General features: G+C 40.8%; 2 protein-coding genes across 2 annotated transcripts; both read left to right on the top strand.

Annotated features, from left to right (window-relative positions):
• The first annotated feature begins 328 nt into the window (after nt 1-328).
• CLRN2 (clarin 2) lies at nt 329-6,809 on the top strand. Its single transcript, XM_059471149.1, has 3 exons — nt 329-1,166; nt 4,886-5,065; nt 5,478-6,809. The coding sequence occupies exons 1-3, from the start codon at nt 914-916 to the stop codon at nt 5,741-5,743; spliced, it is 699 nt and encodes a 232-aa protein (XP_059327132.1). The 5' UTR covers nt 329-913; the 3' UTR covers nt 5,744-6,809.
• A 3,973-nt stretch (nt 6,810-10,782) lies between these two features.
• On the top strand, nt 10,783-25,371 carry LAP3 (leucine aminopeptidase 3). The gene is made up of 13 exons (XM_059470401.1): nt 10,783-10,972; nt 11,406-11,521; nt 11,848-11,902; nt 13,629-13,734; nt 14,881-15,040; nt 17,484-17,645; nt 18,622-18,780; nt 19,514-19,638; nt 20,981-21,069; nt 22,185-22,287; nt 23,874-23,953; nt 24,598-24,710; nt 24,819-25,371. Exons 1-13 carry the CDS (start codon nt 10,850-10,852, stop codon nt 25,015-25,017), a joined length of 1,590 nt encoding a protein of 529 aa, XP_059326384.1. The 5' UTR covers nt 10,783-10,849; the 3' UTR covers nt 25,018-25,371.
• The last annotated feature ends 699 nt before the right edge of the window (nt 25,372-26,070 follow it).

The following is a 26,070-nucleotide window of genomic DNA, read 5'->3' as shown; positions in this document are numbered from 1 at the left end:
GGCGGGGCGGGGCGAGGGGCGGGGCTGCCCGCCCGGGCCGTGCGGAGCGGGGGCAGCGAGGGAGGAGAAATCCCAATGCCTCGGCCCAGCCGCGTCAGGGGCCTTGTCCCTAGTCCCCAGGGCTCCTGCTGCTGTTAGTTGGTTAATTAATTAATTAATTAGCGGCTCTGAAGGTCCTGCCAGGGCTCGGGTAGCAGTAACCGTAGAAGTGCGGACAATTACGGCCGGTTTTCTTTAGCGCTCATGGATCGCAGCTGTCGCTTGTTACCCCCCATGAGTGCCCCGATCTCCGGCACGGCTGGCCAGGCCGCCCCCGCTGCCAGGGGCTTCGTGCGCCCCGCTGTAATTCAGGAGATTGCAGACCCATCCTTTCTGTCCCTCTGATATCTCTGCCCGCAGTGACATTTACAGGCTGGGTGGGAGCAGGCGCCGGGAAGCTCAGCACGGCTCAGGCGACTGCAGAATCCTTCAGACAAATTATGCTGTTTTGATCCTTTATCCCTTGCACACAGATGTTTACCCACTTTTTAAAATAATCCAATAAACTGGATTCTTCTCCAAGTTTTCTTCACATGAGGTTGCAGTAAGAAACTTGATGTCATTTGAGCAGGACAATTAAACCCCTGAAGAAATATTAGACTGGCCATAGAGATAGGATTACTTGCTACAAAGAAGCATCACCGCACTATGTAATGAAGCCCTTACTTGCAACCATTTCAGGATGTTGTTGCAGCAAAATGTATTTTTTGCCTTGATTTTTAACCATACGGGTTAATTGCTGGACCTCAAATACAAAGACAAGTATCTTGAAATGCCTGGTATTCAGCTGTGGATTTTGGAGCGTGATGAAAAATGGGAAATACGTCTGACTGCTGCAGAGAGGGCTTGGAGATGATCCCTTGAAGGCACTAGGATGCCTGGCTGCTTTAAAAAGACATTATTTGCCTTGGCTTCCCTAATAAGTTTTGTGTCTTTTATCTTGATTGTTGTTGCAATGGGGATCCCAAAGTGGATGACTGGAAAGATCCTTTGCAAAACAGGGGCTGATTTGGTCAATGCCACAGATCCAGAGCTGGTCAAGTTCATTGGAGAAATTTACTACGGACTCTTTCGGGGCGGCAAAATACGCCAATGTGGCTTGGGCGGGCGGCGTTCCAAATTCACAAGTAAGTACAATTTTGGTTGAATATTTAGTCTAATATCTAGTTCAAATTTAACTTTCTATAATTTTTGTTTACAGAATTTGTAGAATGCAAATTTGTATTATTAAATAAATATGTAGTCTTTATGGTTTGACATTTGGAGTGTGAATATAAATTTTCTATAATTTCAATAACACTTTCTGCTATAGTTATATTCTGTAATCCTGGAATCAAGCTGGGGACAAAAAATCCCTAGGGCTAGATGGAGAGTTTCCTTTTAGCCTTGTGAAGGGGGTGAAAGTCATTTGGAGATGACCCTGTAAATCATGCTTTCCCTTGACTGACTTTTTCCTATGTCACGTTTTGCTCTGCCACCCCTCTGCAACTGTTCTTGCCTTCTCTCTTGAACTCTTCTGAGGATTTTTCCCTTTAAGAAGCACAGATTTATTTAGCTGGACACATTTCTGTATTTCTCTGGCTGTCCTAATGCAAATGTCTACCATAGCACATATCGCTAACTTTATTTAACATGTTGAAGAAATTCTTACCTTCTTTTCTATTAACTTGGGAGACAAAAAATTGCTGAACTTTTAACAAACATAGAAACTATTGCTTTTAACATAAAAGATTTTCATTGAAGTCTTGAAAGCACTGAGCTGTACTCTGGATGATTTCCAAATTTCACTCTTCCTGTTCTGTAGTGAAAATGGCAATTTGCATTGAAGATTTTTATTTCAGTGTACACATTTACTGAAACTTAAACCAATACAAGTTGAAGCTGTTGCAGTCTCACCATCTGCCTGGCCCACAGCAATGCTGTCCTGTCCCATCCTTTGCAATGGCTCTGGTAGCTGAGGTGAGGTATTCCAGAAGTTAAATGGGCCAAAAATTTAGCCTACAAAAATAAATACTTGTTTTCCCATAGGATCGTGTCTGACTACATAACTACACAAGCACTTCTATAAAAATTGAAGGCAAGTGTGACTGTGGGACTTCAGGGGGAATGTAGAAAAGCACCAGAGCAATCTCAACTTAGATCAGCATGACCAGTTGTTAAACTGGATGAATTTGGACTGGTAACCAAATTATTGCTCAAGCTCTGCCTGCAACTGCAATCATGACATGGACACAGCAGTCATGCTCATCCAGCCCCAGTTCTTTCAGGCCATCCTGACAGACAGAATGAGAAAAACTCTGTACAACTTTTTGGACTATTTAATGAACCTTCTGATTTTTTACTGTGCAACCTGAGAGGTAGGCATAATGTTCCACAGTCACTCTGGAGTACATCAATATGCAACTGGAGGACATGAGCCGGCACTCCCTAAACAGAGCTCTCACTGAAGCTAGTAATAATTCTCTGGTAGAACTGTAAAACATTAAGTGCAGTAGGCACAAATATGCATTTTGTTCAACAAGTGTTCCAGAGATTTTCCCTTTTAAATATTTTAATAATTCTACTGAATTTGATATTTTCACAATACTGCTTTCAAACAGCAATACACAATAAAGCTGATACATTAGCACAATGGTAAGCAGGGCTGGGGGTTCTGGGTTTGACTTGACTTTCTTGGTTTGAATGTCCCCCTTCATCTCCAAGCATTCTGCATTTACTGGGGTGCAAGAACTTTGAGACTTTTCGTGAGGATTGTGATAATATAAATGGACTTCACTGGCACCATAGATGAAGACAAAGCTAACATATATGGTGCAGTATTGCAGTACTTCTGGCACTTCAGAATTTCAAATTGCAATAATTTGCTGTTATTGGTTCATCACCTCTCACTTTGTTAGCATCCACTAAAGTAGACTTATGGCTGGAACACTCTTTTTTAGCTGGGACAGTGACTCTGTTGCCATAACAGGTGTCTACTGCTCTTTTGTACTCCTCAAGATGTATCATCTGGCCTCCAGCTGCAGCTTCTGGAAGTGTCCCATCCTAAGTGCAGCATGTATGTTAGACCTCAGGCTTGTTATGATGGTCCTAAAGCACCTAAGCTGGCATGAGATGCTTCTGTTTTGACAATTAATTCAAGCCCTGGAACAAGCTGGGGAAGCCACGTGTTTTGCCTGTGCATAGCAAACACTGCTGGATTGTGTCTGGAGTCTCCATGGCAATATCCTTTTCATGGATTCTTATTTCTGTGTACTAACCCAGACGCCCTGGGCAGGTCATCAGGACTTGGCTGCAAGACTCAGAAAAGAGACCAAATAATCCTTACAACTACCCTAAAATCTCTGATTGTTTGTAAGGAGCCTTAATTCCACGTGCTTTGTTGTTACACTGCCAGTTATTTTCCAGTCAGAAAGCAACCTTGTTTTTAGATTCCCATTTCACAGATGTATTTCTGATCCTCATTACTCCCCTCATTTCTTATTGTCAGAGTCTTCTGTAGGTCTTCTGTGCACCAAGCCCAACTACAACCCCAGAATGAGCTACTGAAAGGGCAGACCTGTTGAATCACATCATTTTTGTGTGGGATTTGTACAGTACAATTTTTTTCTACAGGATCTACTGTAATTTTGTCCTGTCATGATCAAATTATATGCCTGAAGTTCATAGTGACATCTACAAACTGTTGCTGCCTACTTTTTAGGTGGTTTGTTTGAACTTTGTGGGGTTTTTTATCAGTTATACAGCACAGGTAGGAATCTATTTATTTGTTTATAACATAGTATACCTTCTTTGTAGTAACTTTTTAGTAATTGGGCAGTGAGTTTTTCAGAACATGTATGAGTGTGCAGTGCTATGCTAGCTGGAGGTCTCTTCTTGATCACCTTGTATTTTAGACTTCCTCTCAATCAGCTTCTCTCTTTCCTGTCAGTCAACATCACCTACAATTCCCTACTCACATTTCTTCTGATTCTGTTACTAGAGGGCTGCAGGATAAACTAAACACTCAGGTGTACATTTCCTGCTGCTCCTGCCAATCTGGCCCTCCAACAAAGGAACTGTGTCTGTGAAGATAGAACCAAGAAAATTGCTGCTCTCAAGAGACAAGTGAGTGTCGGGCTGCTGAGGGAGAGCTTGTGTCTATAGCAAACCATGCGAGTGCTTCAGCTAAAGCCCACCTTGCAACACTTTACAAGCTTCCTACATCTGTGGCTAAAACACTGCCAGATGCCCAGAAAAGCATGAAGGGACCATAAACACTAGATGAGAAACCAAGAAGGGAATCTTAAAGGGCAAACCTGTGGGATTAGGATGTATGAAATCAGGGCAGATCTCACTGGAGCCAACAGTAAAGAGAGGATTAGAAAAAGAAGAAGAAGAACATGAGAAAATAAACAGAGAAAAAGGTGATACTATTTTAGGCAGCAAGGGAACAAGGAAACTGGGACTATCAGACTTCAAAAGGATGAGATAAAAAGCATGAGACAGGAATGTGAAGCTCCAAGCCAGGAGTTTAACAGAGGTGAAAAAGAGACAGGAAGGTCTCTTTTGCAGCAGACAATACAGCACCAGAGATAAAGACATTAACATGCTAGATAAATAAACAGGACTTCAACCTGAATTCACAGATCCTGTTTAAAGGATTATTCCTGTAGCAGAAAATCCCTGGCTTGATGCACTGAAAAATAAAGCATCAGGAACTGAGATGTGTGCAGCTAGCTGAATTCCACATCTCCATAAAAAAACAATCCTTAAATATAAGTTGAATTTGAAGTACCAGCACAGTGCGATGTTTGCCATCATCAAGAAATCCAATACACTGAATAGACAATTTATTTTTTCTTGACAGTTTTCCCACACATGGTGAAAAAGTTGAATACAGGCCTGCATGTGATGATCATAATGTTCCTCTGTGTGGCCATTTTCTTTTCTCTGGTCAGTTTTGGATTCTGCATTCTTAACGCAATAAAAGTTCCTTACCGGGCTATTAACGGTCCAGCAGGAGCATGCCTTTGGAACTTCCTTGCAGGTAAAGTAATTTTCCAGTGTTTTTCTCTAGTCACATTCATAGAAAATGGTACAAGTTCCTTCTTTTGCCTTACTGAATACCTCCTTGATTTAAATATTGTGAATACAATGAAGTTGGTGGTGAATTCACACCTATCAAAACAGAACTTCCAGGTGGTATCTTGGCTTACTGTGTCTAGTTAACATTTAACAGGAGCTGTGAATGCCAGCCTTGAGTTTTTATGTCATGGATAAAAGTATGTTTGCCCACACAATACAGCCTAAGCATTTTGAAGGTGTTTAAGCCATGCCTTTGTCTGTCCCCACTCTGCATAGTGCTCAGTGGTGTATTCAGTAAGTCTTTTGAAGCATGACCAAAATATCTGTCTTGTTTTGATTTGATAATGGTGAGTACTCATTTAATTTCGTTGCAGGTGGATTTGTGGTACTTGGAGTCACCAGCTTCATGGCTGCTGTGAAACTTCATCACCTCACAGAAAGAATTGCCAATTTTCGGGAAAATATCTTTCGGTTCGTTATCTTAGAAGAACGCTTTGAAGACTGTTTTTGGATTTGTGTGGCAAGTGCCACAGCACATGCAGTGAATTTACTGCTAATAGCCATTAGTGAGATTCATTTCCCTAAAATTAAGACTAAAACAGAAGAAGTCAATGTTACAGCAGAGGATATCATGTACTAACAAATCTACACAAAACTATTTTGCTCACGTGAACTGTTGTGACAGGAACAGCTTTTTGGCTCTTCATCCTTTGTTTTGGATAGATGATTTGTGTACAAACCTTTGTAAACATGTCAGTCTACAATACCAGCAACTAACATGTCTGTGAAAAAAAATTTAAAAACCAAATGCTATAAATATCATTATTCTCAAAACAAACTGATATCTGCAGTGAGTATATACTGTTTCCATTTTAAGAAACTTTGCTCTTTGGGGTATTTTAGAAAGCTAAGGTAAAATATTCATCAAACCAAATGTCTTCTTTATTTAGAAAGACAACATGTTTATCACATATCTTTGAAACTATAAGGTTATTTCAAAAGAGAAAGAATGTATATTTGGCATTTACTTTCACAGAATTATCTAGAGCATATTAAGAAGGACATATATCTTTCATGATGTTATACAGCATGGAAAAAGAGAACTTCATCAACTGTGAGGCTAAAGTTAAGGGGTAGCAAAGGCTAAGTGTGTGTGTGTGAAATGTTTTTAAAACAGAAATTGTCCAATACCACAAGGCAAAGAAGTGAGAAATGTAAAGTATATGGGATTCTATTAGTCTGTGAAGCAAAAATTATTAGCTGCTAGATGAACATTTTATTGCAGCTTCTGGAAGTAAACAGATTAAGGGTAATAATGCTTTTAGATAACCTGGAAAATATTAATCTGACAGATTAATTTTCTTCATAACTGTTAAGTCTATCTGAAATCAAGTAAAAGTGATGTATGATGAAACAGTATTGAAATGAATAGAACTGGCTAAATGGATGGAAAAGTTACTTTCTTAGGAAGGGCCATAATTTTGACAAAGTTTCGACCAGTTCATGCGTCCTGAGGAGTGAGTATTTTTGAGAAAAGGATATGGAATATACCATTAAGAATGGAGACAGTGGCCTCTACCATCTCTGGGTTTGGCTCTACAAGGTTAGTAGGATTATGAGTGAAGCAGAAATTTGTGAGGGTGTCTCTGCAATAGGCCCTACTCACCTATCTTCTTCAAGACACCATGAGCCACTTTTGTTTTGCAGGAGCACTACAATTATTCTAAAAAATTTAAAAGATAGATGGAAAATTATGATGATGAGTTGTAGAACTGTTACAATTTTAGTATAAAGGAGACTTAATAAAGCAGAAAAAGTTCCTATTTCATACCACCCTCTTGCTTCATTGTTCTTCTAAATTTACTGGTGCTTTGACTCAGACTGTGCCCTGGGCCACAACTCCAGGAAGATGGTGCAATAGCCTGCACATGGATAGGCAGCAAACAAACCCAGGCTACAAAGGTGTCTTAGATGGTGACAATACTATGGCCCTGAAAACTGTCCAGAGGGGCCTCTGTGGTACCACCACCTTCTCCTTCCAGAAAATTCTGAATGGCTTTGAGATAGAAAAACTTGAAGTGCAGCATAATTACACAAGTAGAAAATGTAATACTTGTCATTTGTAATTGTTCTATGAACATGTATAATTTAGACAGTTACTGTCTAAATTCTAAAGAATTATATTGTGGCATGTAACTTAGCTTTTACTAAATATAATTCTCTTCTGGAGGTGAGAAGGAAGCAGATTCTTAAATCTTCCATATTGAGTGATTGCTGTGAAAATGCTTTTCAGTAGCATTGATATGCATGTGTTGCAACACATTTTCATACTGATAATGAACTGCTTGATGGCCCACAAATTTTGAACCCCTCCAAAAATATTACTGAATAAGAATCATGGGACCATTTAGGTAAGGACAAGATTAAAGATTTGTTGGAGTGGATTACTAGGGAAGTCACAGTAGCTCTGAAAGAACCTGTAGAATGCACTGTATACATGAAGTTAAAGGGGATGACTGGGCTGATTAGTGTTGTAATTTCTTGGTTTGAATCAATTCAAGAATGGAACATACTCTGCAGTAAAGGTCCAAAAGAAGATTTCTCTCACAGCAGACCTATGAACCATCCTTGTGGGATACTGTAGTTGCACAAGTTGAATGACCAAATAACATTCTCACCAATGACTGTGCTGTGACCTGTGAGAAAATAGAATTTTCAGTTCAGAGTGAACAGAAGTATCCTCATGCATGAACTAAACTTAATGAAACAGATGTGAGGCTAAATTAAACTTTCAGCTGCACAGGTTGTCTGAGTATAGGCACTGCTAAGATACACTGATAGGTCAATGCATGGAATATTTGCCCTGGGATATTTTGTCTGGAGAAAAAAAGGTTAAATGCAGGTATACATATTTGAAATGTGCAATTATAAAGCCCACCTTGGAGTTAACAATAAGTAAGTTTATCACTTAGACCTTTTCAGCTTTCCCTTGAAGCTCATAGACTAATTTCAAAAATGTGCAACTTGATATATGTGGTCTACTTTATTTACACATTTTTATTATGCTTCACATAGTGTATCTGATCATATGCATGCTCAACATGTAAAAATGAGCATTCTCTGGGGGCATTTCTTACCTTGGAAGATTTGAAATCCCAGATGAGAATATTTATGAGTAATATCTACCCAGAACTTTGAAGATATTTTGGGCCCAATCCTGTCTTTCCATAAAATTCAAGACAACTTCATATATCTGAGAAATACCCACTTAATTTGTATGTACAGAATAATATCTAGAAACTACATGAATGTGGAGAAGCTATGGAGCTATGGAGTTCAAAGAACTAAAAAACTGTTAATTCAAGAGCCTTGCCAAAATAAATGAAGCTGAAAATTAATTGCCACTTTGACTCTTTAAATAATATTGTGGTTTAATGTTAGAAATATGTATTTTTACAAGATAAATCAAATTGGGTCCTCAGTCATTGTTTCTGAGTGCTGCTGTCCTTAATAAAACATGTTATTTGTCTCTCTACCACTTCATGGGAAAAGCTGTGAGGTGGGAACAGGCCCAGCTCCTTCTACATCATGTTCTGCTTATCTAACAGTCTAACTCCACTTAAGGATGTATGGAAAAGCAAACATTGTTATATATATATTCATAAGGTGTCTTATTCTTACATATTTAAATGAAATACTTAAAATCTATGCTTTACACTTCAGGGCAGGGAAAGAAACAAAAAATGTCTCAATCACCTGAAATTAAAATCCAGTGCATGTTCAGTGCTCTTCAGACTGACAATACAATTGTCAGCAAACTCTAACCAGTTCTTTTCCGTGCAGTACTTTTGCTCACCATAAATCTACTTCTGATATTACAGCGATGACCCTGTATTCTGCTCTGAACTTTCCTGACAGAATGTAACCACAGTCATTGTCATTGTTTTGTGTTTTTCATTTGCCATATTTTTATTTCTTTCCGTAATTTCAGCCTGAAATTGTTACAGTAACATGCGTTTGCAATAAAGTTTTATTTTTCCTAAATAATTCACATTTTAATCTTCAATATGCAAATTAAGTACACGGACTAGGGCTGCCTAAATCTGTGATAAACCCCCGAGAGAAGTACGACCACCTATCTAGAACATGCCACGAGAGGGGAAAAATCCACTGTGAAGCTGAGCCGCCCCCTCGCACGAATGATGCCTGTGAAAAACGCCAATCACTTGTTTTTAAAATTTTAAAAGTTTAATAGTAATAAAATGGTTATAAAAACAGTAATGCAATTAGAGTAATAATAATTTGGACAATTTGAATTAGGACAATATGAGACAATAGAGACAAAGAGTTACGGACGTCCGGGTACCTTTTTCTGGGCAGCACGGGCCCGAAAAAGGACCCCCATTAACAAAGGATTAACCCTTAAAAGCAATAGCCTGTTGCATATTCATACACTTCATACATGATGCAAAAATTCCATTCAAACACAGGATTCTGTCTGGTCATCGTCAGCTTCTTCCTCTGAATCCTAACAGCGCCTTTGATGTGGGAAGAAGTTCGTTTCTTCTGATAAGAGGGCAATAAATTTTTTTGCTCTGAAAGATGTAGGTGTCCTGTGGCTGCTATCTCGCTGTGAGTCTTTTAAAAAAGTATCCTACATAGCATAGTTTCTATTTTAACATGTTTTGTAACCTAAAACTGTATTTAACACACTACTTAAGATAATTAACACAGCATTACTTTCTAACACAACACATATAATATTCATTTTAATATTTGCGAAAAGCCAATCATAAAATACATGCATTTTTCACAGTGCCGGACCGTGAGGAAACCCTAGCCCCCGTCCCGCGGGATGCCCGCTCGGGAGCGCCCCGGGGCCCGCTCTCCATCCCCATCTCTCCATCCCCGCTCGGGAGCGCCCCGGGGCCCCGCTCTCCATCCCCATCTCTCCATCCCCGCTCGGGAGCGCCCCGGGGCCCGCTCTCCATTCCCATCTCTCCATCCCCGCTCGGGAGCGCCCCGGGGCCCGCTCTCCATCCCCGCTCTCCATCCCCATCTCTCCATCCCCGCTCGGGAGCGCCCCGGGGCCCGCTCTCCATCCCCGCTCTCCATCCCCATCTCTCCATCCCCGCTCGGGAGCGCCCCGGGGCCCGCTCTCCATCCCCGCTCTCCATCCCCATCTCTCCATCCCCGCTCGGGAGCGCCCCGGGGCCCGCTCTCCATCCCCGCTCTCCATCCCCGCTCGGGAGCGCTCCGGGGCCCGCTCTCCATCCCCGCTCTCCATCCCCATCTCTCCATCCCCGCTCGGAAGCGCCCCGGGGCCCGCTCTCCATCCCCGCTCTCCATCCCCGCTCGGGAGCGCTCCGGGGCCCGCTCTCCATCCCCGCTCTCCATCCCCGCTCGGGAGCGCTCCGGGGCCCGCTCTCCATCCCCGCTCTCCATCCCCATCTCTCCATCCCCGCTCGGGAGCGCCCCGGGGCCCGCTCTCCGGCCCCGCTCTCCGGCCCCGCTCTCCGGCCCCGCTCTCCGGCCCCGCTCTCCGGCCCCGCTCTCCGGCCCCGCTCTCCGGCCCCGCTCTCCGGCCCGGCCCTCCCCCGCGGCCGCCGCGCACCGCCCCTCGCGGCGCCGGCTGATGAGGCGCTGTGCGCGCCGGGCCCGGCCCCGCTGCTCCTTTCCCCTCCCCTGCCCTCCCCGCCGTGCTGCCTTGCCTGCCGCTGCCGCGCTCGGTGCCGCGCTCGGTGCCATGCTGCTGCCCTGCGTGCGGAGCGGGGCTGCGCGCCGCCTCGCCCGGGACGTGCCGCGGGCCTGCAGCTGCTCGGCGCAGGGCCCCTCGCCGCGGGGCTACAGCCGTGACACGGCCGGGAAGGTGAGCGGGGAGCCGGGGTTGTGTGTCCCTTCCTCCGCTGGGCTCTCGGCTGAGCCCCCCGTGTGCCCCCCGGAGCTGAGGCAGGAGCGGTGCGGCTCCCCCCGCTGCTCTTGGGGGTGCCAGACTGGGCGTCTGCGCTGGCGGGGAGAAGCTCTTTTGTACTTAAAATTACTGATTGAAAGAGTTTTTGCCTTTTTGTGATCGGCAAAATTATTGTAAGTTCACTTATGCTGTATCTGACTTCTTTTTCACACTTTAAAGTAGTTGTAGTTGATCTTGGTTTACAGAAGTGTTATTCTATGCATCATGTTAGATAAATTCAAAAACTGAGATAAATACATAGAGAATTAGCAATAGTTTGAAAGCTGTGCTCGCTGACTCTGATGGGCCTCTAAATTTCGTGTTGTTTACATTAACGCGTGTTCTTTTCTAGGGTCTTGTTCTGGGAGTCTACTCTAGTGAAAAGGGCGATGGTGCTGCCCAGTTCACTAGTGCGGGAGATGCTTTTGATAGGCTTGTGTCTGGAAAGCTGAGAGCACTTCTCTCCCTGTAAGTGTGTGATAAGCTCCTGAAAAGGACTCAAGTACCTACAAATACCAGTAGGAATGATATTTTTTTCATTATTACTGTGTGTGTCCATATCACCATCAGGCTGGTGTTTGCTTCCACAAACAATTGGAGGGGAGCTCCCATGATAAAACCAATCACTGAGCAAACATGCAAAAATTTCATGGGAGCCATCCCCTGCCTTGAATGAGCACAGAGCCAAGCATCCGAGTACATGTGTGGCACACTGTGTGGTTGTGGAGTAAATGCAGTACTGTAAGGTTGATCACAAGTAAGGCCTTCTTCAAAAATAATCTGTTTTTTCCTAGATGTGGGCCACCTTTGAAGAAAGGCAAAACACGTATATTTCATGGTTTGCATCAGGTATGAACTTTGTGGTTTTGTATGCTAGTTGATTGATGTGTGAAGTTTGTCCTTACATCTAATTTTATGCTGAGTTCACTGCTGTGCTTGTATAAGTGGCTGGCTCTTCTTCCCTCTTCTTGACTGTTTCAACTCCTGTTCTGCACTGCCCATGTTTGCACAGCCTTTTGCACATTCCTGCACTCCCTCCATGGTGCTGCAAATGGAGAGGATGTGAACAAGTCTGCCCCAAAGGTGCTGTGCTCTGAATAGCTGCTTCCTGAATGAGCTAAAGCATGGCAGTTTTGGATCTGACTTCCATGCCTCCTGTGTCCAGGAGGGGTGAGTCTGTGAGGAGTTACTGATAGGTGCAAAGACCTTCCAGACCTGACAGTTCTCAGACAAGGTAGTCCCTTCATAGGCTTTTGTCAGAGGTTTTAAGTCAGGTGCTTGAAACCTCTGAAAACAAGTTATGGGACTGTTCTTCAAGCAGGACTTTTTCCTGCACTGGCATGATAGAACATAAGGCTATGAGATGAGGATTCATCTGCTCAAAGTCAGGCTTTTAGTTCCACTTGAGAAGCTGGGATAGAACTAATGCACATATGTGAAGCTGACCAATATGGCATGATCTGTGCCTTTTTGGAGTCCTAGTAAGGCATGTGATGTGACATTAGGTGTTCCTCTCTAAGTAACTGAATCTTACATTAAAGCTATTTCAATAATCTGAAATAAATCCATTTGTAGTGAGAATTGCCTACCATGTATAAATTCCTGTGAGGACACCCCACGCAGGTGAACTGGACTTGGTAAAAGGCTCTCAGAAATTTCATGGAAGTTGAGTGCACTGAAGGTCCCAGTTCTGCATACAGGATGGGCTCTGAAGTGAGTAGCAAATCTCTGCAATAGAAGACAGGAGAATGTTAACTGATATCACTGATTTTCCAGAAAGCTAACACAAGCTTCAGCATTTTGCAGACTAAAGGGCTTTACTACAGTGTAGCAGTTTGACAGCTGATTGTTAGAGGCTGACAGAAATGGGAAAGCCTAACATTAACTTAATTTTTTCTTAAGAGTTATAGGAACATTATATATGTTCATGTATATAGCTTGGAGCTTTATACAAATTTGACTTCACTATTAAAAGGCTCCTTTAGTACTCATTCCTTCTTTCCTTTCCCTTGCAGCTTACAAGGCAAGCATGTAGTCTGCTGTGCTACATTGTTTTCCTGAGCTCTGGAGAGGTCTACCCTTGTGCAGCTTAGGTTTGCTACCTGGCAAATCCTGCCAGCAGAACTCCCGAGATGAGCTACCACACTGAGCTTTTGAAGTGATTTTATTTTCTTGAATATAGCACTGTGCCAGAAAGGGTTACAATTCTCCAGATAAGTTCTGTCTTTCTTACAGCTTGGAGGCTGGATGTGCTTTCCAAGGACTCTTAGGCTTGCCCTTGGGTGCCCAGATTTACCAGGTGTTGAGCATAAAGCCCTGCCTGCCATGTGCAATGCACATGATTCTGGACTGGACAACAGAATAATAGACTTGCATGCCTGTGGCAAATTTTTGGGAGCACAGCACAGCGGCACCATGCAGGCACTCTTAATGGAAAGTGCCTGATATAGAAAAAGTACTGCATCTATTTTAATGCTTTGCTTGATTTGATTTGGAAAGTAAAGTCTTTTTAACAACTCTGCTGTGGCTGTAACAATGAGGAAAATTAATCCATTTTTGTGTTGGCTTCATCTAGGACTTTCCAAGTGTGGTGGTAGTTGGCTTGGGTAAGAAGAATGCTGGAATAAACGAACAAGAAAACTGGAATGAAGGCAAAGAAAACATCCGTACGGCTGTTGCAGGTTAAATATCTTTAAAAATTTTTAAGCATTTTGTCTGTAAAGCAATTGCAGTTCTGCAGCATGTTCCACTTTTGAAGACCAAGTCTAGGTATGCCTTTGTTTTGAAACGCACAACTTACTGTATGGTTTGGTAAATGCATTTACTTGTCACTGATACTGATGGAAATTCTTCCTTAGTGAGCAAGGAGTTATCAGGAATGTAAATCAAATCTGAAGACAGGTAACAGCAGTGATTTATATCAAATAACTTTCCTAAACAGTGTGATATTGAAAAGGCTCTTGTCTAATTAGTATTTTGGAGCCCAGGATCATCACCAATTGACTTTATGGTCACTCTGTACTTAAGTACGTACATATATTATATCTATTTTATATAAATATCTATATTTAAGTATGCACACTTATATAATAACTAAGATATTTGTGTTATAAATTAATATCTTTCACAACATCAGTACTATGATTCAGTATGTTATCTGTTGAAGACAGAGAGGGCTTATCTTAATCAAGGATGATTGCTGCATCTAAGTGTGTAAAATAAGAATTAGGAGTTCTCACTGAAGACTTTATAGTCTGATTGGATGACAGCTGTTTGTCCAAAGTGCTAGCCTGTAGCTGCCATTAACATTTTTAATTAATGTTCACTTTGTAGCTGACATAAAACATTGTTAAATTATTTGGGAACAAAATAGAATTTATGGAATACATTGTTTATGAAAGGGTATATAAACTCATCTGGAAGAAAAGAATAGTCATATTCTTAGCAAAAATCTAAATTATGGCAAATTTCTGATACCTGTAGATAGCTATAATTCATAGCACTCCAGAATGATAGAGCCTGACTTTGCTATGGAATGAGCTTTAAGGAGTCAGAACATCTGTGATCTTTGCTTTTTTTTATTCTTGTGAAACATTTTAATAATTATAATTCATCAACTGATATTTTTAGTAAAAATTTGCCAGTATATGGTCATTAGCATTTTTCATTCTTCTGCTACATGGTCTCTTTGACTGACTTACTTATAAACTCAGTTATCTCTAGTTAAAATTATTTTTTCCTTGCAATGTCCCATTGATCACCTCAGACAGCTGTTTTGCTGTTCTGTATTTTTTATTTGGCCTTCAGTTCTGTGCTGTATTTTTTAGTTGGCTGCAGGCAGATCCAGGACCTGGAGATCCCTTGTGTGGAAGTTGACCCCTGTGGAGATGCACAAGCAGCTGCAGAAGGTGCTGTCCTTGGATTGCATGAATATAACGAGCTGAAGCAAAAAAAGAAACCTGTAGTTACTCCTCAGCTTCATGGAAGGTGATGGCAAAGGAGAGCTTGCCTATTTATTCTTCTGTTTGTTTGCTTGTTTATAAAACTGTATGCATGGCATGCTTGTGCATGAGAAAAACAAAACTGAAAGAATAGGGGTAGCAACAGTACTCTTCTTAACTCCCGCTCATTTGAATTTCCTGAAGTATCTTACATCTCAGGTATATTCATCGTGTTTGTTCCATGTGTTTTGGTGCCATATTCAGAGGTTAAGGATAAATAAATGCTGCTTCATAGAAAAGAACCAGGATAAAAGTAAAAAGTAAAAGCTACCCAAAGAAAAGTTGTGATATACTAGGACTTCTGTTGGTATTGTGTACCAGAATTGTGGAGAAGAGGTATTTCAAATTCCATAAATGGATAAATCCTTTGGAGAATCAGGAAATGCTAACTGACACCAGACCAATGTGCTATGGATATATTTTACATAGTTCATTTGTTATATTTTCATTCACAGAGTTTAATGCAAGAAGAGAAGCCTGGGTTCTTCTGCTCTCTAAACAGACATCACTTACTGAGAGCAGAAAGTAGAACCAGGGCTTTTGGTCTCAGAACAATTTTTGTAGTGGACTTTGGATATTTGGTATAGGATATTCTGTCCTGCAGGGGAGAGGAATTCCCTGTATGTACTTTAAGCAGGAACAAGTTCTTCCTTACAAAAAAGTTAGTGAAATAAAGTGGAAGCCTCTTGATTAAGCATGTTTTGATAAGTTATATGTAAAATAAACACTCTTCCTATTTTGTAGCACTGCAGATAGTTTAGAAACTGATAAAATTTGTATTAAATAAACATTTCCTGAAAACATAGATGGTCCTATGACCGGTTATGGAAGTAACTTTTTTTATATAGTAATTTAGGTTGGAAAAGACTTCTGGAGGTCATTCAGTCCAACTCCAGCTTGGATTAGGGATAACGTGGACATTACTTACAACATTAAAGCCTGGCCTTTGTTTAGTCAACATTTAAATATCTCCTGAGTTGAAAATTCCACAACCTCACTGGAACATCTGTTCTAGTGCTTAACTACACTCACAGTCAATTTTTTTCTTTGTGTCCTATTGCAGTTTTCCGTGTTGAATCTTGAGATTGTTGTCTGTTACTGTCTTACTGTCCAGCTCTGAGATGTGTCCGTGTTCAGACACACTCCTGCTTCAATTCATGTTTTCTCAATTTGTCTGCAAGGACTCTGTCTGAAAACCTAGCTAAAGTCAAGAAAAATCACAGAGTTGTTAAGGCTGGAAAAGACCTTTAAGATCAATTACATCCATTGTGGTCCTCTGTGACAAACTCTGTCATCACAGAATTCATTTAAGTTGGTCAGGAATTTGCTGCAAATCTAAAATTATGGTTCCCAGTGTCCATCTTGTCCTTCATATACCTAGAACTGGCTTTCAAAATTACTTTCTCTACAAACTTCCAAGGAATTAGTCTAGGATAACTGGCTTGTAGTTCCCCATATTCTCCTTGGCATTTTTAAAGATGCATATTTGTCCTTTTCAGGGACCTCAGGGTCATCAGGGACCACATTCAGTTTTACCTTTCAAACTGAAAGAGCCTAGGTTTGCAGTGATGCCAGCCAGCTCCCTCAGAACCCTCAGATATGTTCTGCCTGCTGCCAAGGAGTTGTGTATGTCCATCATCCTTGAGCTAAGTCCTGAGTCTCTCTTCCTGTCATGAGGAGTGCCCCTCTTCCTTAAACTCTATTGCTGAGCACAAAGAACTGGGGAATCTGGAAGCAGATCCTTCCATATCCAGGCAATATTTGTATATTCCTCCTGCATTCCTCTATCACTGTCCTGCTCTTTTTAGAGGCAAAATCCTGTTCAATGCCTTGCTTTGTGATAACTTATAAAGTAAATTGTCTCAGTAAAATGAAAGGTTTTGTACTGGTCGTCTGTCAAAGTAACCAGAGAGACTTCCCCATTTCCTACACAGGCAGCTCTGTGAATGTTTGCTCTGTCATTTCTTAGTGAAGTGCCTTGAATGCACTGAGAAATGAGATCCAAGTTCCATTCTTACCACATAACCATATTTCAGTAAAGGGAGAAACAGAATTGGAGACTTTATATGGTAAATAAAAACTTTCAAGGCTGTTAAAAGTAATGTGATTACAAACTTCAGAAGGGGTATTAAACCTTGTGTTTAAGGATTTAAGGCAACCTTTGATTAGTAAGGATTAGGATAAGACCTAATGAATTGGATAGATAATTTTCCATCTGTCTACTCTTGGATTCTCCTAGCTTTCTCTGAAGTATTTGGCACTGACTAGAACCACAGCTGAGTTACTATACTAGAGTCCTTGTACCAAGATAACTGATAGTCTTAATTTCTCCAAATTAATGACACTGCATTTTAAGAAAGAAAATATGTGAATGCTTTTCTTACTTTTGCAAATGTCTATAATCCTGATCATTGTGTGTTGCTGTTCAGTGCTGAAAGTCAAGCCTGGCAAAAAGGTGTTACCTACGCTGAGGGGCAGAACCTCGCTCGCTACCTCATGGAGGCTCCAGCTAATTATATAACTCCAATCAAATTTGCTGAACATATTGAACAGAAGCTCAGAACTTTCAGCAATGTGAAGGTCCACATAAGGTAAATTCCATGGAAATGATTCCTTTGTAGGGTAGAGGACCATAATAGTGAGATAAGATACCTTCCAGGGTATTCAAATCTGAAGTTATTCAAATCTCATTTTCCCTTTGCTACTTCAAATGACAAAAGAGGGTGAAGTGTTTGGGGAAAAGGTGTGAGGGGTGCCCAGACTGCAGGCTGTTGTCGAGGGTTAAATGAACTGCTAGTTTGCAGAGGAAGCAAGATACTGTGTTGCAGTAAAATCATTAACTGTCAATTAGCCATGCAGTCAATTATTGCTTAATTAACACATGTGCTGTGAAAAGAAGAAGCCTCAGTGAATAGAGGGCTAATATTAAGTACCTTTTGTTTTCTTCCCAAGTGGGTTTTTTACATACCTTTGCTTTTTTGTGTGGATATGGTGATAAAACATCTTCTATTTATTGCTGTTACTGTTGGGATTTTTTTAATAGTTTTTAAAAATGTGAGATGGAGCCATAAAAGCCCTTGCAAGAGAATTTGCACAGCTGGTGCTTCTTGCCCCTGAATTTCTACTTTCTGCTCTATAGTAGAAATGGGCATACTGGTTGTGCAAGTGTTGGAGACTATTTTGTTGAAAGCAAAAGACTGGGGGAAATCTTGCTAGCAGAAAGCTAAATGTAACCTGCTGCAATATTGTTACTTCATATACCTTTAGCATCTACAGCCTCACAGGAAGTGAAAGATCAGTATTTCTGATGCAGAAACTGTAGACAAGCTGTTGTTTTGTTGGGTTTTTTAAAGCAAAACAAAAATCAAAGAGCAACTTTGGAAGTATTTTTCTGATTCACCAGAAAAGGTAGTAGTAGTTGGATTTGAACTACAGTTTCCAAAATAACTAACTAAAATGAAATAGTTTGTGTACAAACCATCAAGAATCATATCTTTAAAAAAAATCACCTTGGTCAAAGTGTCCAGTTGGGAAAAATAATAAAACTAATACATGTTTCTATTCCAGACCAGAGTCTTGGATAACAACACAAGAGATGGGAGCATTCCTGAGTGTAGCTAAGGGTTCAGCTGAACCTCCCATCTTTCTGGAGATTCACTATTTAGGGAGTGCCAATACAGATGACTCCCCATTGGTATTTGTAGGAAAAGGAGTTACATTTGACAGGTATGTATGCTCGCATGCCAGTATTTTAATTACTAGAGGGAGAAAATGCTTTCTTGCTATTCATGTTCAACAGGGAGATGCTTTTTCTTTGCTCAGCACATCTTCCAATGCCATTCCACTGAACTTGCATTATATAGCAGCTTGTGCTCCCTTTTCTGGCAGTAAGATAACATCAGTTGACCAAAGTAGGAATTAATATGCCATCATCTTGTAAGGGGAAGAAAGAAATTCAGAGGGAAAGAAAATAAAGAAGGTGCTATTTCTTTTCTTGTCCTGAACAAACCTGTGGATGAAGGATTTGCATGTTAAGAATTGCAGTATGTCACTGGACATTAGATGATGCTTAAAGAAATAGAAAATAGTTCATTCTTCACAGCAGTTCCTTATAACTACTTTCCATGTCACATACTGCTGAAGAATTTATCAGTCAGTTCCCCATCCATATGTTGATTTTTACCAAGTGTATTATTTTGTTCATTATGTGCACTGCCATTACGAAGATCAAGGAGTTACTCCACTGCAGTTACCTGGATTTTTATCGTCTCCTGATTAGGAGGAGGTAATATTTTATCTGAAATGAAAACCCAGATACCTTGCTTCCAGTTTATTTACTAGGGTTGTAGAGGTACTTGGAGCCCCAGGTTTAGCATTTACTGCTATTTGGTGTTAACACACACTGAGGGACAGAACATCACCAGTGTATGTGACATGGAACTTGAGCTGTTTGTTCCAGCGGTGGCATTTCACTGAAGCCGTCGTCGGGCATGGATGCGATGAGAGCAGACATGGGAGGGGCAGCAACTGTCTGCTCAGCCATTGTGACAGCAGCAGCTCTAAATCTGCCTTTGAACATAATTGGTAAGTGTTTTTGTGTGGAGAACCCAAAAACCTTAGTTCTACAACATTTTGTGAGAGAGCGTTTTTCTAGTGTTAGCAATGGTAAAAGCCATGTACAAACATCATGGACTCTTGCACATCCTCTTCTCTCATTCCCTTGCTCAATCTCTCTTCCATTTTTACTGGCATATCAAAAAATTACTGTTCTTGAATAAAATATTAGAACACCAAATCAAGATTTTTAAGGTATGATTTTTACATCTTAAGCAAGAAATATTTGTCAATAAAGATACTTCCAATGAGTCTTTGGAAAGTCCTGATCCTTCATTACAAGAAGGAATGTGCATCTCTGTATAAGCAGTTAGACTGAAAAGGAGTCAGGAGTGCCAAGCTACCTCCATAAGTGCATGAACAGGAGGAGGGATCAGCTCTAGTTTCCTTAGGTGAATACCCCAGCAGAAAACTAAACCAAACCAGTCTGCTGATGCCTTTATGCATGTGCAATGATTTTTTTCTTTCCTGAAAAAAAGAAGTTTATTTTTTCTACAGTGGTAAAATTAAATGAGCTGATTCAGACGCTGTGGCAAGACCGGTTGGCAATGACATGGAACATGGTGTGCAATAGTTTTTAGTTTGAGAAGCTCGACTTTGAGTTAACCTGGTACTTTAGTCACTTCTGTGCTTCAGCCAGGAGAGGGCAGCGGTGCCCACGGACATCCTCACGGAGTTCCTCACCAAGCGTGCGATGGCAGTGGAGCCCGTCTGTACATCATGAAAAGTGGGCTCCACTTGTGCACCTTGTGCCAGGTGCAGGCTTTCCCTATGAGTGAAATTCCTCGTTCATTCCACGATCCCAGTCATAGTTGCAGTTTTGACACTGAGCCTGTGTTTTGCTCATTTCTAGTTGTTCTTGGTGTGGCTGAAGTTATGTGACAACTCCTTGGACCACTCTAGACATTATACAGCGAGCACAGCTTGAATGGCTCAGTGTTTATTTGAGAAGTTTTTAATTTCAGAAAGAAACAAGTTCCTTTACATGTGAATAATTATACATGGGAGACAAAAAATAGTATTTTTTGCTCCTCTGATATCACTTGTCTGAAAAAAATGTAGAAGAAAACCTTAGTGGTAAAGTACTGTAGGTGAGAGAGCCTGGTGGTGCATCATGCAGAGGAGTTTCCCTGATTGAAAACTGGACCATGTGTCTTCCATTAACTGGGAAAACTTGAATTTTTACTTTAATTTCAAAATTAGACTTGTACTATTTTCTTAAGGAGGTGTTTGGCATTTATCTAAGTAGGTTTTTTCTACAGCTTTTCTGAGAAGGAAACAAGTAGTTCACTTTTCTTTTTCTCTCTCTGAGGTTTGGCACCCCTCTGTGAAAATATGCCCAGTGGTAAGGCAAACAAGCCTGGAGATGTAGTTAGAGCCAAGAATGGAAAAACAATACAGGTATGCATGTGAAACTTGAAATTTGGGTACTTTTAGTGAGCTGGTTTCATCAACCAAGTTGACTGCAGTCAGAGTACATTTAAAAAACCCTTCTAGATTAGCAGTGCAAATGTACTGTTTTTAAAATTGTAAGAAGCATGTTACTAACTAGAAATTGCTATGGTAGGGTTTTTCAAATATAGATTGAAGAGATGGGACATGTCTTATAAATTGCTAGGAAAAGCTGCACAGTAAAGTCATTTATTGAGCATGCTGGAAAAGCTCATTTGGCACAAGAGGTTGTTACAATGCTCATAAATAAAGGCTCTAAGTCCAAATAAATAACTATAAGTGCTTCCAGCAGACTCTTGAGGCAAATTCTTTGCTATCTGGAGTAAGACATCAGAGAAAGACTGATGTTTCCTGCTGATGTAACACGGTCTTTACATTGCCAAAATGCTCAGTACAATCAGAACTCTGAGTCATAGGGGCTGTTGGTCCAAAGAAGCCTGCCAAATCAGTACCCAAGATACATATTTCATATTTATTACAAATTGTTCCATACTCATCTAAGAGATTAAATTGTACTGAAGGTCCTTGTGCTGTAGATAACTGATTTAATGCAGAAGTAGATGGCTTTCTTTTTGTCTGAATTTCTGTGATTCTGCCACTTTTGACTCGCTGAACCTTCCTCTTTTTTGACATTCATCTCTGCAAACTGAGCTCAGTCACCCTCTGCTTTGAGGGAAAAAGACTGGGTGGGTATTCCCCCACCAAGAAGAAATCTGCAAGTAAGTGCTGGTAGCTCCAGGCACATGCTGCAGCCTCTGTGCTCCCCTGAGACACCTCTCCAGTCTCCAGGCTCTTCTGAGGAGCCATCAGTACAGAGGCCCAGCATGCAAGGAGGTTTAGTGCTGAAGGATGACTTACATCAGCTACAGATACACTTTTACCTTATACACATAACTGTGTATCAATGCTGTATTTTTTCTTTCTTCTTTTCAATGTAGTTTGAGTAAATTTTCATTACCTGAAGTTTCTAGGGTCTCTATCCAGCAGCTATTTAAGATAATATGTGAGAAATACATCAGTGAAAGAGGTGTATTATCTGTTTTTTACTGATTTTGCCTTTGAAGGTAGATAACACAGATGCAGAAGGAAGACTGCTGTTAGCTGATGCTCTCTGTTATGCCCACAATTTTAATGCAAGGGCTATTGTGAATGCTGCAACATTAACAGGTAAGCAGTGTTCCTTCCCTGCTCACTTTGAGGTCAGTTTTGCCTTACTCATTAGTTGGGCTGTGGATTACTTGTGCTGTGTATATACACCCCCCTTTAATTCAAAGGCAATGAGATGATTTTACATGTTTCAGGACAGCAGCCTGTGTGACTCTGGAGTGGGGAGGGGACATGCAGGGTACATGCTCAGCAGTGGAGATGAAGTTGGGTTGGCTCGGCCCAGCTGGAGCCCGGAGCAGGAAAACCTACACAGATGTCAGTGTTGGTGCACAGTGTTTCCCTGTGCTTCTTCCATCTCTGAGCTGAACCCTCTCAGCTCCCAGGCCTGTGTGATGCAGAGGTGGTGCCATGTTCATGGAGCAGTCCTGCCCAGTCCCTCTGGCACAGAGCCCAGGCAGGTTCCTGAAGGCCTTGCAGGGTGCCTGAGCTCTGACCCTGCCAGTGCCAGTTCTCCCACCCTGGGAGCTGGCTCAGGCCTCCGTGATGTCATCATTCCCCAGGAATTTGTTTGACTGAAGTATTTTTTGTGTAATTTGCATACTTTTAGGCATTATGAAGTGTGTTTTAATTGCTTCATCTCTACAGTTGTATAATAATGAAGTTGTAAATTTAAATTTAAAACCAGCAATTTTGTATGCATGAACTCACTAACAGGCTGTCACGGGTGAGGTGACTGTAGCTGAAATAAAAGCAAACATGGAAGAGTAATTCAGACAGAACTCTACTCTGTTGCTTAATTAATATGTTAAGCAAAATAATTATGCTTATATAGATTCTCTGCTAATGCCTTAAATTATGTTCCATCAGTTTTACCAGTTCAAATGCTGTGGAAAATTTCAATAGACAGAAGGGAAACTGGTTTTAAGATTGTTGGCTTGTATAAAAGTATTCCTATCTGGGATCCTTGGGCACCAAGCAGGAAGAAGGAGGGCTCCCATAGAAATTTCTTTGACATATTTTGCTAAACTACTTTTTTTTTTATTTTCATCTCACTAAGGATTAAGTGTTGCTATTAGAGAAGCAGTTCTGAGGCACGAAATAGATAAATATCTAATCATATGGTTTAATATTTTGATAATGATTATCTTAATAAATTAAATATTTAATCAAATAAATTTACACATGATGTGCAAAAATCTATGTAAGTGAAATTCACAAAAGAGAAAGTATCAGCTCAAAAATTGTAGAGGTCTATAAACTGGAAAAAGCCCATTCACTTGTATTTTCTATATGAAAATAATAATATCTAGGGTTTTTTTAGAGGATAATGTTATTGTTTAACACATGATCTTAGAACTATTTTTAAGAAACATCAATCTGAAATCAGAAAATTTAGTTTCATGGAAAACAGAATATTATAATTTTTATGATTTCTTGCGTTTTTTGGAATATATAAATTAAATAAAAATGTTCAGAATTTCAAAAATGTCAGTATACTAAAGTCTTCAAGTTTTGCAGTCTGATAAATTCCTGTTACTGATACTGGGAATTAAAAATGGAAAGTTCTGTGAGGAGTCAGGATGCAAGGAATAGCTCAGTTCTACCTTTGCCTTATTTCATATAAACTTGAAGGTGTGTTCCTTTAGGTGCCATGGATGTTGCCTTGGGATCTGCTGCGACTGGAGTGTTCACAAACTCATCTTGGCTTTGGACTCACCTCTATGAGGTAGATCACCTGCATTATTGTTAAATCATAATAGTAATAAATCAGTGATATGTCTTATTGAAAAGTTAGCACACTACTGAAAGTCTTTATGCAAATCTGAATGATGTTACTATGTTTTGAAATTTTAGAGGAATGATGTCAGTACTATATTTAGTTGAAAATAATGTTGACTATTAATTACTAGCTCTTCAGTGAGATGTAGTATCATACACCAAACATCTCATGGATCTGCATGTTCTGATAACTCACTACATTTGGATAAACTCTGGACTACTGGCATTAATTAGTCTATGTTAAAAAGATAATTAACAACAGAGGTACAGAAATTCAGAGAGGCCTTGTGAGTGGCTGAGGTGCGATGGATCAAGGAAGCCTCTGAGGGGAAGGATTTCTGTTGTCAGGGAAAAGGAAAACAGATAAAAATTGTGGTCTTTTGATGTTGCCTTTTGGCTGACACCACAGTGCCTAAAAAGCAGGACTGCCTGTTTTGTTTTGCAAACAATGTATTTCCAAAAACCTAATATCTTGGGCTGCAGATTTTTAGACTGGTAAAACCTAAACAAAAAGAAGCATGCATGAAAACAGGACTTGCAAGTACAGTTAGAAAAAGAAATTCCCAAAACATTGTTTTTTTTTTTTTTCAGGCCAGCATTTTGACAGGGGACAGAGTTTGGAGGATGCCTCTTTTTGAGCATTACACAAAACAAGTCACAGACTGTCCTCTTGCAGATGTGAGCAACATTGGAAAGTACAGCAGGTAAGATGAACCAACACCTTCTATGTGCCCCTTTCTTTCAACCCATTTGTTTAATATGTGTGCTGTTGGAATTGCTTTGGGAGCAATACATCTTTCTGTTTCCTACAGGGCTGGAGGAGCATGCACAGCTGCTGCATTCCTGAAGGAGTTTGTGACTGCCTCCCACTGGGCTCATTTGGATATAGCTGGGGTCATGTCCAACAAGGATGAGGTGCCGTACCTGCGCAAGGGCATGGCGGGGCGGCCCACCAGAACGCTCGTTGAGTTTGCAGCTCGATTAAGTCAAGACACTCACAGTGCCAAATAAAAATACTTGTTCTAAAATCATCCACTCTGCCTTAAGAAACAAAATCTTAAAAGGTATCATTGATAAATGAATGCCCCAAGCATATTTTCACTTTGGCAATTAACTTTATAAATTATTACTTGGGTAAGAATATCTCAACTTTGAGATTTTTCATCCCATACCATATTATGCAGCAAAATAAAAATTATTCTGTTTGAACTACTGAAATATTTAATACCAAAACATCACAATGAGAACTATTGAGACACCTATTTTATATGCAAAGTATGCATAACTATCGTAAACAATAAATACTTTATTTGGATGTGAGTTTTGATTGAGAGAGAATAAACAATCAATGATAGATGTACCTCAGTTTTGAGTGAACTGTAGGTGGTGTCAATGGGAACTCTGCAAAGATTTTCATAGAAACACCATTCTGGCATTTTTTCCTTAGAAAAACTAAACTGCTTTTGGTATGTACTGAGGCAGAAATGATGCTGTGTGATTAGCATTAGCATGGCTTCAGCATAGAATTATGTAGTAAGTTATAAACATGTCAAAAACTGTATATTGTAACTTTTTTTCAGAAAACTACTGGGTGTAAGTTAGTGCTTGTGTGTTTTTACGGGAACCTGCCCTTATCTCACATGGTTTTTGTCATCCTGCTAGTTCCCCGCTTTCCTGGTGTGAGCTGGCCACCCTCCAAGCAGGGATGTTATTCCCAGACTCAGTTCAAACATCAAACAGACCTGACACATAAAACGTGAGGTGATGTTTTCTTGACAATTTGGGGGATCCAAGCCCATGAGGTGGGGATTTATTTTGGTTTAGGGTGGGTTTTTGGGGTTTTTGTTAAATGCTGTTGTGGACCAAGTGATGCTGAAACAGTGCTTAGCCAGGCTCGCACCTGTGAGACAGAAGCAGGGCAAAGGCTGGAGGAGGAGGAGGGTCCCTCTGGGGAGGACGGCTTTGCTGTCTGTGCTTGCCTTGTCCCAGCAGGGCCAGTGCTATCCTGGGCTGGAGTGGAAGGAGTGTGGCCACGGCTTGGGGAGGAGATCCTCCCACCTCCTC

Source organism: Ammospiza nelsoni, chromosome 4 (assembly GCF_027579445.1).
Source record: "Ammospiza nelsoni isolate bAmmNel1 chromosome 4, bAmmNel1.pri, whole genome shotgun sequence".
Classification (NCBI taxonomy): Eukaryota; Metazoa; Chordata; class Aves; order Passeriformes; family Passerellidae; genus Ammospiza; species Ammospiza nelsoni.
The sequence above is the reverse complement of the archived record's forward strand: the minus strand, read 5'-3'. Positions and strand labels throughout refer to the sequence as shown.

Excerpts from the sequence above, each read along its gene's own strand:
- LAP3 (XM_059470401.1), top strand. The coding sequence starts at position 10,850 with ATGCTGCTGCCCTGCGTGCGGAGCGGGGCTGCGCGCCGCCTCGCCCGG. Across the intron at positions 17,646-18,621 it reads AATGTGAAGGTCCACATAAG|ACCAGAGTCTTGGATAACAA; the intron begins GTAAATTCCATG and ends TTTCTATTCCAG. Across the intron at positions 21,070-22,184 it reads AGAATGGAAAAACAATACAG|GTAGATAACACAGATGCAGA; the intron begins GTATGCATGTGA and ends TTGCCTTTGAAG.
- CLRN2 (XM_059471149.1), top strand. The coding sequence starts at position 914 with ATGCCTGGCTGCTTTAAAAAGACATTATTTGCCTTGGCTTCCCTAATA. Across the intron at positions 1,167-4,885 it reads GCGGCGTTCCAAATTCACAA|TTTTCCCACACATGGTGAAA; the intron begins GTAAGTACAATT and ends TTTTCTTGACAG. Across the intron at positions 5,066-5,477 it reads CCTTTGGAACTTCCTTGCAG|GTGGATTTGTGGTACTTGGA; the intron begins GTAAAGTAATTT and ends ATTTCGTTGCAG.